At 45.5% G+C, this 12,955-nt stretch overlaps 1 protein-coding gene across 1 annotated transcript; it reads left to right on the top strand.

The window, feature by feature from the left end:
* The first annotated feature begins 534 nt into the window (after positions 1–534).
* Positions 535–11,760, top strand: CENPS (centromere protein S). The gene is made up of 5 exons (XM_078873464.1): positions 535–594; positions 4,896–5,019; positions 8,825–8,858; positions 10,238–10,304; positions 10,773–11,760. The coding sequence occupies exons 1-5, from the start codon at positions 550–552 to the stop codon at positions 10,914–10,916; spliced, it is 414 nt and encodes a 137-aa protein (XP_078729590.1). The 5' UTR covers positions 535–549; the 3' UTR covers positions 10,917–11,760.
* Positions 11,761–12,955: the final 1,195 nt, after the last annotated feature.

Raw genomic sequence — 12,955 nt, 5'->3', positions numbered from 1 at the left:
AAAAAAAAGTGGTTTGTGTTTCTCCCTTGTGATGGGACTTTGTAGGATGAACGTTGAGATTTATAAGGGCACAGGATGACCAATAAGACATGAATTGGTCTGCACTAAGGGGATGACAAGAGCCGAATGGCTCACAGGGCTATACCAAATAAATGAAACTGAAACTGATGTAATTGGCACGTTTTGTTGACGTGACAAACCTTTAACTAATTTTCTGCGTCGGGCGGCGGCGGTTTAACAACGCATATTTACGCGATGCAAGCCAAAACAAATAAAAAAAATCCGCCCCCTTTGTTATGGTGAATCGATTATTGTCGAAGTCCTAATAAAACTTCTCCCTTCCCAACATGGATGGCGCACGACGCCGTCCGCTTAGCCCAATGGACCAGTCCCTACTCAAAATGGCCGCGACAGGGGCAACGCGTGGGTGGCTTCCTGGTGAGGATGGGGGTGGCTTCCGGGGGGTGGGGGATGATGGGCGTAACTTCCGGGGGGGTGATGGGCGTGGCTTCCGGTGGGGAGGGGGGGTTTTTTTTGGCGGGAAAGACGATGGCGGCCGAGGAGGACGACGAGGCGCGGATGGAGCTGGAGCAGGTGAGGTGCAGTTCTCTGAGGGGGGAGGGAGGGGAGCTGAAGAAGATAAAAACATCCCACCTCACACTTCTCCAACAGCTGGCTGTCGTCCACATCTTTCATTATTTTGTTACCACGGACCGCCGAAGTTAAACGTCCCTGGGTAAACAACAAACTCTGTTGTGTTCCTCTGACACAACTTTCTGTATACATCTTGGCATCATTTTTTTGTTTACGATTTACAACATACCGCTGTATGTAAAACGGAAAGTATTTTTCGATTTAAAGCTTTCGTGACTGCAGGGATTCATCTTCTTGGTTCTTTCGGTAAAGTCACGGAGAAGGGAAGTAATAAAATAATAAAAATAAAACACAATAAAATAATTCTCACGACGTTTCGGCCACAACGCAAGCAGCTGTCCTCAGGTGACAGACCTGTTCTTCACCTGAGGACGGCTGCTTGCGTTGTGGCCGAAACGTCGTGAGAATTATTTTATTATGTTTTTGCAATCACTACTGTACACAGTATTACCTACCATGGCATACAGCGGAGTATTTATGTCATATATCGTCAACGTAAAAAAGTGATATAAAGAACTTCATTGGCCGAAACGTCGCATATTAACTTTTAAGCTCTCGCACACACACAATGCTGTTGATAAATGTCTTAAAACTCTGTGTTGCAATTAAGATTGACCGTAAGAAAGCGTTCATGAATCAATCACACCGCATAACTAATTTAAATAATATATATCACTTAATTAAATATGGAGAACTCGATTTAGTTACTCACCCGGTGAGGAGAACTCGATGTAGTTCCTCACCCGGTGAGCACTCAAGTGAGTGATTCATTATTTTGTGTAATATATTTTGCGTAACATATCAACATAAAGTGATATGAAGAAGTGCCTATTCATTGCCCATTGTGGATTAATGACATTTATATGTACGCGATCTCACCCAAAATTAACGTGGTTGTGAACTAGTTCATCATGAAGCCTGTCTTCACCATACAAAGGTTTTTTAAAAATAAATATAATAATGAACCTGATTTATTTTACACTTTTTATCGACGATCAGACACCTTAAAAATACAAAAAAATGTATTTTTCCAGCAATAAACTAATTGTTGACTTGATTCAACTTATATTTAACAACGTACACATCGGAAACCCGCTCCATTTCAATATTTTGTTCTTTATTAGAAAGAACAAAAATGAATTAATTTGATCTGATGAGGTAAAGCGCCTATTTTTACCATTTTCGAATTATTCAGATTTGAACATAAAATTCGTATTTTTTCCGTTCAAAAACCGCATGATTCCGAAATATCTCAAAAACAAGATAGAACAATGGTTCTCGCTTTAATTTGATTTGCTGTTTAACGCCATATGGGGCACATAAAATCGAGATTTGGGGGCCTTATAATATATCATTTAGGTTTTTCATATTTTCCTGTGGTTTGTGTCCTAAAAGCTACCTATTTACCAAATTTCAGCTTTCTACCCTGTCGGGAAGTATCCTAAAGGTTTTTGAGACATACAGATTAAGGTCTTCATTTAGATTGGTCGCGAAAGCCAATGTGTTGAATTGCAAGAGTGAGCTGCTGATGAGACCCAGAATGTTGAAACTGGATTCATAGTTTGCTTGCTTCAATAAGAAATGTTTGCTGCTGCTGCCGGATAATATTGGTCTGAAAGCAAAGAAGGCTGATGGACTCAGACACATGATTGCAGTTGTAATGTTATTCGTAATATGTTTAAAAGTGATTGTTTCAACGTTGAGATCACAAACGTAGACACGGACACAAACGCTCTCTAATATGCACTCCTGATAACACAGGTTATAAGATTTGTGCGTTTATAAATATACAGTAGAACCTCTGAGATCGAACGCACCAGAACTCGAACAAATCTGTGTTCGAACGATATTTCCGAGCATTTTTTGCCCCGGAAACGAAACGAAATTCGGAGGTCGAACGGGAAATTGCGACTTGAAAGAACCTGTACGGCTGAGACGCGTATGGCCAGCGTGCATGACGCTTGCCCAGACAAAGGTTTTACCACCTCCTCCTCACCACCTTCCACTCAAGCCATCAACTCTCCTTACTACAGGTCAAGTGAAGTTCAATGTTCATTTATTTCATTTATTCCATATTCTTATTCATTTATTCAATTTATTTATTGTTTCTTGTATGATTTTATGCATGTAATTACTGTAAACTTCGTGTAAAAATGCTTTATAATGAGAGATTTCTTGTGTCTGGAACCAATTAATGTCATTTACATTAATTCTTATGGGGAAAATTAATTCGGTTTTTAGAACAAATCGGTGTTTGAATGGCCTTCTGGAACGAATTAAGTTCGATCTCCGGAGTACCACTGTACTTACTTTCTCAGCCTTATTGAGATCGCCAGCTCAAACAAAAGCAAATGTGTGGCCAAACATTTTCTAAACTCTTAAGTTCTTGATCTGACGATGGCGATCACACATTCAGTTCCCTTGAGTTGATTGTCTGGATACGGATGAGTGAAAGCTTTTGTACGTGCAATGCACAACTTTGTGGCAGTATTAAAGGCATTCGTTTCAAGCCTGAATTTGATCCTATTGTGATGGGTTTACTCGTCATTGACAGGCTTGAATTGTGGAGGCACTTGACAAGGATGTTTCGGGCTCAGACCGTTAATCCACCTTATTTAATCTCAGTGAGCTAAGCAGCTATTTTTCACCATAAGCTATTGAATAGAAGCTTGAAAATGCATAAAGACGCATGACATCCGTGCTTGGAAATAACACAGAGAGGCAGGAAGAGGAGCACATGGGAGTATAGAACACATATCACGTTGAGTGTTAAGGAAATTTCAGTATACAACTTTTGGATGCTGGATTAATAGTGTTCCCTCGTTATTCGCCAGGGATACATTCCGGAGATGTTCGTGAATAGCAAATGTCGCAGATAATGATATTGGCCTACGAATATCGTACACACACCATCTGCAGATGTTTCTAAAGATTCGAGAAGTTTCTTCTCTCTCATCTCTTTATCTCATTACTTTATCTCTCATCACTTTATTCCTCATCACTTTATCTCTCGTCACTTTATTCCTCGTCACTTTATCTCTCATCACTGTGTCTCTCATCACTGTATCTCATATCACTGTATCTCATCTCTTTCTGTTTATCGATTAAGTCGTGTAGAGTTCCAGATGGGATTCGCGGATAGCAAGTTCCTGAATGACGGGGGAATACTGCACAATGTAACTGATATTGGCCAAACATCCCCAATGCTGAAACATTTCTGGAAAATTACTCATTTGGGATTGCACAGATCAGCAACATTGCCACCTCTTGCAAAACTTTGGCAGGACTCTCCTGCAAAAGAGTCTTGAGAGTCATTGAGGCAGCAACGATCGGATTCAATCTGCGAACAAATTAAGCAGACGATTTGCATCCTTTAGTTTAACACAAAGGCTTTTGTGAGCAATAGTATCCATAATAGAGTTTTGGGTTAGATTGCGTAAATATAAATGTGTCGTTAAACCCGCCACCACCCGACAGCCATTTAGTAAGGTTTGTCATGTAAGCAAAACATGTCAATTCGCAACGAGTTCACCACACCATGTCTGTTCCTCCCCATGAAAACAGAAACATTTGTTTTAACACATCCCATCAGCCACACGTGTGCACAACCTGGCTATAGCATGTATGTATGTCTGGACTATGTATCTGTATGGGTTGTGAGTGTGAGCTATGTGTGTGTATGTGCCTGTGTGTGTAGGGGAGCGGTAGTGCAGTGGTTAGCGCACTTCACTATGAACCCGGAGACCTGAGTTCGATTCCCACTCAAGGCCAATAATTATCTGAACCCCAGGCCTCACCTAAGTTGACTCAGCCTCAAATGAGTACCTGGTACGGGAGACAAATGCGGCCGTGCGTGGTGCTGGCCACCCACCCCCTGGTGTGCTGTGCCGGCCTTCCTAGATGCTTGCTAACAACACTTGCCCCAACAGTCTGTTAAGGCTACAGGGGGGGGGGGTATCGTGTTTTGTATGCACACATACATGTGTGTGCATGTGTGTGCATGTGTGTGCATGTGTGTGCATGTGTGTGCATGTGTGTACAGCGAGGATGTTGCCCAGATTCTACCAGAAGTGGTAGTTTTGGGATTTGCTCTGTGCCAACAGTCTGTTAAGGCTATACAGGGGATCTTTGTATGACCTACACAATGTATGACCTACACAATGTATGTATAGGTTAAGTGCCTGTGTGGGCTATGTCTGTGAGCTTTGAGAATCTCTTCTCTGACTCTCTCCTGGTGCCAGCGTCTGCGTGCCGCCGTGCACTACACGGTGGAACGCGTGCTGGAGGAGGAGGGGGAAAACGCCGGCCTCAGCTTCAACCGCCAGGTGGTGGCCGCCATCGCTGAGACCACCTTCCACCAGTGCAGTGCGTGAGGCCGGCCCCAGCACACAGAGATGTCACACACACAGAACATCATAACACAGAGAGCACATGCAGCATGCTATGCCGTGCAGATGGTTTCTGATGAGAGACCACCACTTCTCCTGTTTGATTGTCCCAGAATATCACCCCATGGCATTTGTGTCTGTGAGTATACATGTGGGTAAGTGGGTTTTTATGCCTTTGTGTGTGTCTATGTGTTCGTCATTGTGTGTGTGTATATATATGTTCATGGGTAATTCACATGACCTTGGTGCATAGGAAACGCAGAAGCAACAAACAGCAGTAACAACAATCGTAACAACAACAGCAACAACACCTTGCTATGGTGACGCTGCGACTTCTGCTGCTGCCCAGATGCTTGCGGCCGGACTGTGCTCTCGCGGAACTCTGGCTGAGTGAGTTGAGCGGCAATGCCTCCTCTTTTCCCTGGAGAATGGGGGGTCATACCGGGAAACTTCTCTTGGCTTGGATCGACAAACCAATTTTGTCTCACCCAAACGTCGCCGACACTGGTTGGACTCGACAGCATACTCGGCCCAGCATCCAACGTGCAGAGGGGAGTGCTGATTGGCTGGCTTCCAAGTTCAAACAACTTGTTCCACATCCACTGTGCTACGATCTGCTGTGGAAATGCTGACCCCTACCAGACCGTGTTTGTCACTTGTTGGAATCCCCCGCACATGGTTGTGCTGTAGATTTGGTCCGTTCTTCTTCCGCCGTACATCCACACGATCACAAAAGAGCGCCTTCATGGCCATACTGCTGCTGATGTCGGGTATTGAGCCAAACTCTGGACCAGAGCTCCTCAACTTTGGATTGGTCAATGCACGCTCCAGAGTAAAAAATACGGTGCTAATCCAGGATCTGATCAACAATTGTGGACTCGACATATTGGCCATTACCGAAACCTGGGTATATGACGACTCACCAGATGTAATTAAGCATGGGGCTGCACCTAACGGATACGCAATTGTACATCAGCACCGTCGCGGGAAGCCTGGCACCGGCAGCCCGCACACCATGAAGACATCTTCATGAAAGTCCTGAGCGACTCCTTAACAATTACGTAATTCGAGTTGCTGCTTGTGAAATTAATGAACAGCATGTGGGGGGCTTACAATCGCTGTAATCTACCAACTGCCACCTTCACCGCTCTTGGAATTATTTTCGGAGCTTTCCGGCCTGCTAGATTGTGGGTCACTTGGCTCTCGCGTCATAATCTGTGGTGACCTGAATTATGGTAATTATGGTAAAATTCACAGTGATATCGCCGCAATTATCGATGGTCGCACGTCAGCGGTGCGACATGTCGCTCGGGAAATATACTGGATCTCATCTTCACATCTGCCGATGTCATAACTGTGACCAATCTAATTGAAGATGTATTTCGGATCACAGTCTCGTGACGCGCAAAGTGGTATTACCGTTTATACCCCCAGTCATCGCAACAATATACAGAGACTGGAAAAGATTGGACCACGATGCTTTCTGTCAGAAGATCAGGTCATCATTTGCATGTTTAAATCTTGCATCCACGGTCTATTAATTTGCAGCTTAATAAAAAATACATCACTGCTGTTCTCGATTAATTCATGCCCATCCAAACAAGCACAAAGAGAATGGGGAAAGTTTGCAGTAACTGGCTGTCACTGTCTTTAGAAGAAAACTGGTTTCGAGACCACAGAGCTGCCTGCAGATGTGCAAACTGACTCATTAATGAGTCTCACAGATTGTTCTATGCACTGTGTGTCAATGAGTCGGCTCACAACCCTCGTGCTCTGGTGCTGTTGTGAATGGTTGCTGGACTCCAACCACCCATCAACTAGTCAACCCAGTCTGTGCACAGTACTTGCGACGTTCTTTCCCAATAAAATAGTGACGATCAAGACAGCAGTTTGTAACTTGAAGGCAACGCATTCTCCTGGTCTGCCATCTGAGTTTGATCAACCTGGAACCAATGTGAAACTCGAGACCTTGGCGCCAACATCAGTGGCAGAGGTGTCGATGTTCATCACATGGCTGCCAAATAAGACATCGCCGCTCGACGACATCCACACATCCATTCTAAAATAATGCTTGGACATGCTTGTGCCGCTGATTACCCACCTGGCAAATCTTTCGTTCAGTGAGGGCTGTTTCCCAGATTGATTCAAAATGGTGCAGGTAACACCGCTCCTAAAAAATTTTACTTGAGCCATAGTGACCCTAGTGATGACACCCAGTGGTTCAGATAACAATTTGTCATCCAGCGGTCTGATCAGGGGAAAGCAGTACACCAAGTAGGATTGTGAACTGCACTTTGTGGTTTTCCGAGTATCAAACTCCTTGTGTGTGTGGTGGGGTTTCTCCGGGCGCTCCAGTAAATTAAGCTAAACATTCGGGTCTGATTAGCCATCTGTGCTGTCAACTCCATGCCCTTGTGTCTAGGTTCAAGTTCTAAACTAAACAATTTTTTATTTTACCAGGTAATGCCGACTGAGTTAAATTGCTCTTTTTCAGAAGCGAACTGGTCACAAATTATAGAATAACGAAAGTTGGCTTATTACGTGGAAATTCATAGCAGCCCAATACAGGGACTCCTTTGCTTATGAAAATTCGACTTACGAACTTTCAAAGATACGAATAAACCTGTCCGTATGTCCGGTTGCCTGTTCGGACCGAGAATCGTAAGTTCTACTGCCACGCAATAGATGGTGGTGGTTATTCGGTGTCATTACCCAGCATTTCCAGTATTTATGCCTGGGCTGCCACCATTGTCTGTTGTGTTGTCGCTGTGGTTTGCTATGGCTTTCTGTGCTTTTCACGAATATTATTTCCTGTTACAAGTTGATTTATGAAAAGAAGAAGAGAGAAACTGTGCAGACATCTCTTGGTAAGTTTGTCAAGAGAGTAGAGAGGAAACACGAACACCAAAGGGAATTAGCATCTACATCTGCAGAACGCAAAGAACCGGTGGCATCTACATGTACAGAACTTGAAGAAATAATGGCATTTGCAGAACATGAAGAACCGGTGGCATTTACATCTGCAGAACATGAAGAACCGGTGGCATTTACATCTGCAGAACGTGAAGAGACTAGTGGCATCTACAGGAGATTATGCAACTTTTAAAGCCATTCCCCGTGTTTAGTGTACATGCCGTACAACATTTTTGGAATCGACAGGAGTAAAGTTGGACTTAGGAACAAATCGACTGACGAACAGACCTCTGGAACCTAACTCTTTAGTAAGTAGACGAGTCCCTGTACTCTAAACGCACGTTGATTCTAAAGGTGGAGGGAAAAACCAGAGGACCTGAAAAAAAATGCATGCGACCACGGAGAGACACACGCAAACTCCAAGACCTTATGTTCCTCAGGCCATTAGTGGTCACCTCTATCAAATTACCACTGTTTATGTACAGCGTCTTGAGCTGTGGTCACATTTAGATGCGATGTAAGTCCGCGTTGTAATGGTGTTGTTTGTGTTGAGAATTGGAGATTCTTTACTAGATGAATACATGCAATTATCATGTTTATTGTGTTCAGCTAAAGAAAAAAACAATGTAACTGGTCTTGGCCACAACACCCCAATGGTGAAAAATTACCTGCACATTACTCAATTTGGATTACACACAGCAGCAACATCGCCCCTCCTGCGAAAACTTGGTAGGAGGCTCCTGAATGCCTCGGTAATTAATAATTATTATTGTTGTCGAACGCGAATGCATGGTGCCCTGGTGAGTGAATCCACACTTCACCGAACCCAGTCTTATTACTCACGCCGTGCTTCTCTCTTCCTCACCCAGGTCTCTTTGCTCTGGACCTGGAGGCCTTTGCTAAGTGAGTGCAGCACCCTCTATACCTCTCTGCCACAGCTGATGCGCACAGACACACACACGGCAAAGACAGATTCCCCGTACAGCTTTACAGGACTGTTGGGGCATGTGCTGCTAGCGAGTACTTATGAAGGCCGGCATGGCACACGAGGGGATAGGTGGCCAGCACCACGCACCCATGCACGTACACTCACTTGGCCTCTCTATTATGTGAAGAAGAGCCATTGCCCAAAATGTCACCTATTATATTATTTTTTAAATCGCAAAACGTGTTATTGACAAATGTGGTGAGTGTTTTTGTTGTCGTTTGTGCTTGTGCACCACTTGCCAACGCAGAATCGCCAAATGATTTGTTACGCTTAATTCTGTTATCTGTTTCTGTAGCTTTGTTTTCTTACCATTAGCCTAAATGCAATGTTACAATCACATTAGCATATCATTAGCATAATCGATTCTGGCACGCATGATTCACTGCATGTGCCGTGAGCGTGGGAATCGATTGCAATCGATCGATGCATTGTTACGTGCCTAGTGTATGTAATGTGTATGCACACCATGTGTATTAGCTGTCGTATACTGTGTGTATAATGTACTGTGTGTGCTGTGTATGTCTGCTGTGCATGTACCGTGTCTGTTGCGTGTTTATTGCATGTGCTTCACGTGTGTCCTATTTTCTGTGTATTAGCTGTGTGTCTGCAGTGCGTACTAACACGCAACATGAAACATGCCTTTGTAACGCCAAGATGACTTGAGGTGTGGACATGTGATCTCTGTATTGTGGTTTCAGTAACCTTGGAAGGGGGCCACAGGGAGCAGTGATGTTGATTAGTGGTCCGCCATACCAAATAGAACCACGGGTGTATACTGTGTACAGTGAATGTCCTGTGTGTTTTATAGGAATAGTGATTCATCCCCTCCACCGCGGCTTGATGAATTCGATTCAATAATCAATTCCCTTCTAACACTGTGCTAAATTTACCGGCTGCCAGTGGCTGCAGAGGTCACGTGAACCCATTACACACAACGTATACAAATCAGAAATAATTGATTGTGGCACGCTCGATTCGCCCCGTGTGTCGCTAGCATAGGAATGGGACCGATGCTTCATCACACTGGGAGTGTTCATTGTGTGTGTGTGTGTCTCCCCACGCATGCCCCTCTCTTCCCATGTCTCTGTGTCTTTCTGTGTCGGTATGTATGAATCCTCCCCTACCGATCTCTCTCCACATGCATCCCCTTGTATTTCTGTCTGTGTTTTCTCCTTTACCCATGCGTCTCCCTCTGCCTCCCTCTGTCTCTCCATGTGTGTCTGCCCATGCACCTGTGTATCCCTGTGTCTCCCCGTGTCTGTGTGTGTATCCTCCTCTACTCGTGTGTCTCTAGGCACGGCAAGCGCACCACGGTCAACTGTGATGACGTGAAGCTGCTGGCTCGGCGGAGCAAACCACTGGTGGGATGGGGGTTGTCAGGGCTTGGGACAAACCATAATAGGGCCGAGGCAGAACTACACCACATTGTGTCGTCGACATGTATACCAGGCTAATTCAGGGGTTGGGGTGCTCTGGTAAATCCGCGTGGTTAACAAAATCCCGTTATTTCTATGAACACCACATTTTACCCATTTAAAACATTTAATGTTAATTATATTGCTTTGATATGATATGCCCCATGTCCCTGTGTCTCAAAGGTGCTTTGTGAGAAACATTTACTGTCTTCATGTCCACGAGGCTCAGGGTGTCTTTTGCGGGTGACCATGTCTCCGTGTTTCCGTGTCCCAAGTCGCTTTGTGGGTGAGGGTGACTATCTCGGTGTCCCTGTGATCCATTGTCCCAAGAGTTGCTTTGTGAGCAAGATTGACTATCTACGTGTCCCCGAGTCTTTGTGGGTGACCGTGTCTTCGTGTGTCCCCGTGTCTCAGAATCGCTTTGTGGCTGAGGGGAGCTCCACTCTCTCTGATGAGCGCCAGCATCGTCGTGCCCAAGCCAAGGGTGATTCCTCACGGCGCCGGAAAACTAAACAGACTGGGGCTGGTGCGGCTGAGTCGGAGGGTGACAGCGCATAGCCATATCAACAGCACACCACACAGCTGTTACCAGCACACCACCCCTGTCGGTGTATAGCTGTGTTACCAGCACACTGCCCCTGTCGGTGTATAGCTGTGTAAGCAGTCAGCAGTTTATCACAACTGTCGACACATAACTAGCTGTGTCACTGGCACACACAGGTGTCAGCAAATAGCTGTGTCGACACAAAGCTCTAACAGCGCACATAGCTGTCATTAGCACGTCACTCCCTTCCCCGTATAGCAACACCACTTTCCTCTGCTAACTGTTGTCCTCTGCGAACACGTGCACTTGTTTGTCGTTAGTATCTTGCCAGTGACCTGTCTGTTGTGGTGTTGAGTGACATGTGATGTAAATTGATTAGCATTGTAGCAAGCTGCTTAACGCTTTACAACTATGGTTGTGGGTGTCTATGGATATTGGCTCTGTCTGTCAGAACATTCATCTGGGTGGTGGGGGGGGGGTATGATAATTGAGAGTGAAGTTGTGTTGTGTGAACTTGCCCTGATAGAAAACTAGCCAAATTGATGAACGGGTTGCCAAGTCCTGCAGACAAAAACCAGTGCTGAAAGGCACTGGTTACATCCCAGTCCTGCCGACCGAGGTCCACATGCCCTCTCTCCCGGCAGAGCTGCTATCCGAGCCTCGTCACATCACACATCGCGATCTACGTATATACCGGTTCCTGCGTGCCTCGTGTGAATGCTACCGTTATTATCGCCGATTTAATACTTCCGAGGATCAACACGTGTTGGAAAGCCTTGCATGGCCAACGCGTATGTATGATTTTTCTTTGTCCATTGTAAAATGCATGTAGTTTACAAATAAACGCCTGTACACAGCTCTTGTGGGTGGCTTGCCCGTGGTGGTGGTGGGAGTGGTGGTTGTGATGCTTGTGGTGGTGTTAATGATTTTTCCAGGCCATGTGCACTCCGAGGCCATGGAAAGTGTCGAAGGCTCGCTGACAGGAGATCACGGGACAGTCTCTGGTGCCATGGTTTGACTGGCCTGACCGGTGAGTGGCGAATAGCGGTTGTTAATGATTGTGTTGATGGTTAGGGGGGTGTTGTTGTAACGTGGTGTTGATGGTGATTTGAGGGATGGTGATATGGTAGTGGTCGAAGTTATTGACATGGTGCCGATCTTAATTATAATTTAGCATTTGGAATTTGCACCGCTATCACGAAAGATGACCGTCTGCAGTAGGGGGCGATGTTGTTTTGTAATCCCAATTGAGTAATGTGATTAGTAATTTAGAAATGGTTGTGGTGATGCGACTTCCTCCACTCCCCCAAGCCCTTGCAAAAATGCTCAGGTTGCGGGTGATAAATGGGCGCGTTATGGGATAGGGAAAATGAGGGCTGAGCTGAGTGGACTTGCCAATGGCTGACGCCAGTGGTGTCAAGATTGGCCTCTGTGGAGGAGGCTTGTGAAGGACGCTACTGGGCAGCTGGAGGCAGTCGCCCTCCCAACAAAAGCCGAGGGCGGAGAATCGACGCTCACAACTAGTGGTGTAGCTGAGCTGCTAAACGCGAGGGGGCACGGGTGCCAGTCATCTTGGTTCATCCATAGTACGGTATCTGTCTTGATCTACCAGCACGCTTTGGACACTTAACATAGTCAAGAAGTGCACCTAGTCTGGCTCAAGCCTGGTGTTTTCACTACTTCGGGGCGAATGACAGTTATGGGGGAGTGGTGTAATGGAGAGGTGATTCTAGTGTGGATGGTAGTTGTGGTTTTAGTGGCCTGGCACAAGCGCCGTTGAACGTTCACACCACTTCGTGGCGAATGGCGGGTGTTGTATGCTGGTGGTGGTGGCGGCGGCGAGATGTTATCTCCCTCGCCTCGTATGTAGGAGGTTGTGGGTTCGAGCCTGACCCTGATGCCTGTATATTTGGAGCTCTCCTCGTGGTCACGTACATTTTTCTCCGGGGTTTTCCCTCCACATTTAGAATCGTGCGTTTCGAGTATTTGGCTTCAATCTTGATTTGAAGCTTTCGTGACTGCAGGAATCCATACTCTTTCGTTCTTTCGGTAA

This window comes from Lampetra fluviatilis, chromosome 36 (assembly GCF_964198595.1).
Source record: "Lampetra fluviatilis chromosome 36, kcLamFluv1.1, whole genome shotgun sequence".
In the NCBI taxonomy this organism is placed as follows: Eukaryota; Metazoa; Chordata; class Hyperoartia; order Petromyzontiformes; family Petromyzontidae; genus Lampetra; species Lampetra fluviatilis.
The sequence above is the reverse complement of the archived record's forward strand: the minus strand, read 5'-3'. Positions and strand labels throughout refer to the sequence as shown.

Coding starts and splice junctions, on each gene's coding strand:
- CENPS (XM_078873464.1), top strand. CDS start 550: ATGGCGGCCGAGGAGGACGACGAGGCGCGGATGGAGCTGGAGCAG. Junction 595..4,895: donor CGCGGATGGAGCTGGAGCAG/GTGAGGTGCAGT, acceptor TCCTGGTGCCAG/CGTCTGCGTGCCGCCGTGCA. Junction 5,020..8,824: donor GACCACCTTCCACCAGTGCA/GTGCGTGAGGCC, acceptor TTCCTCACCCAG/GTCTCTTTGCTCTGGACCTG.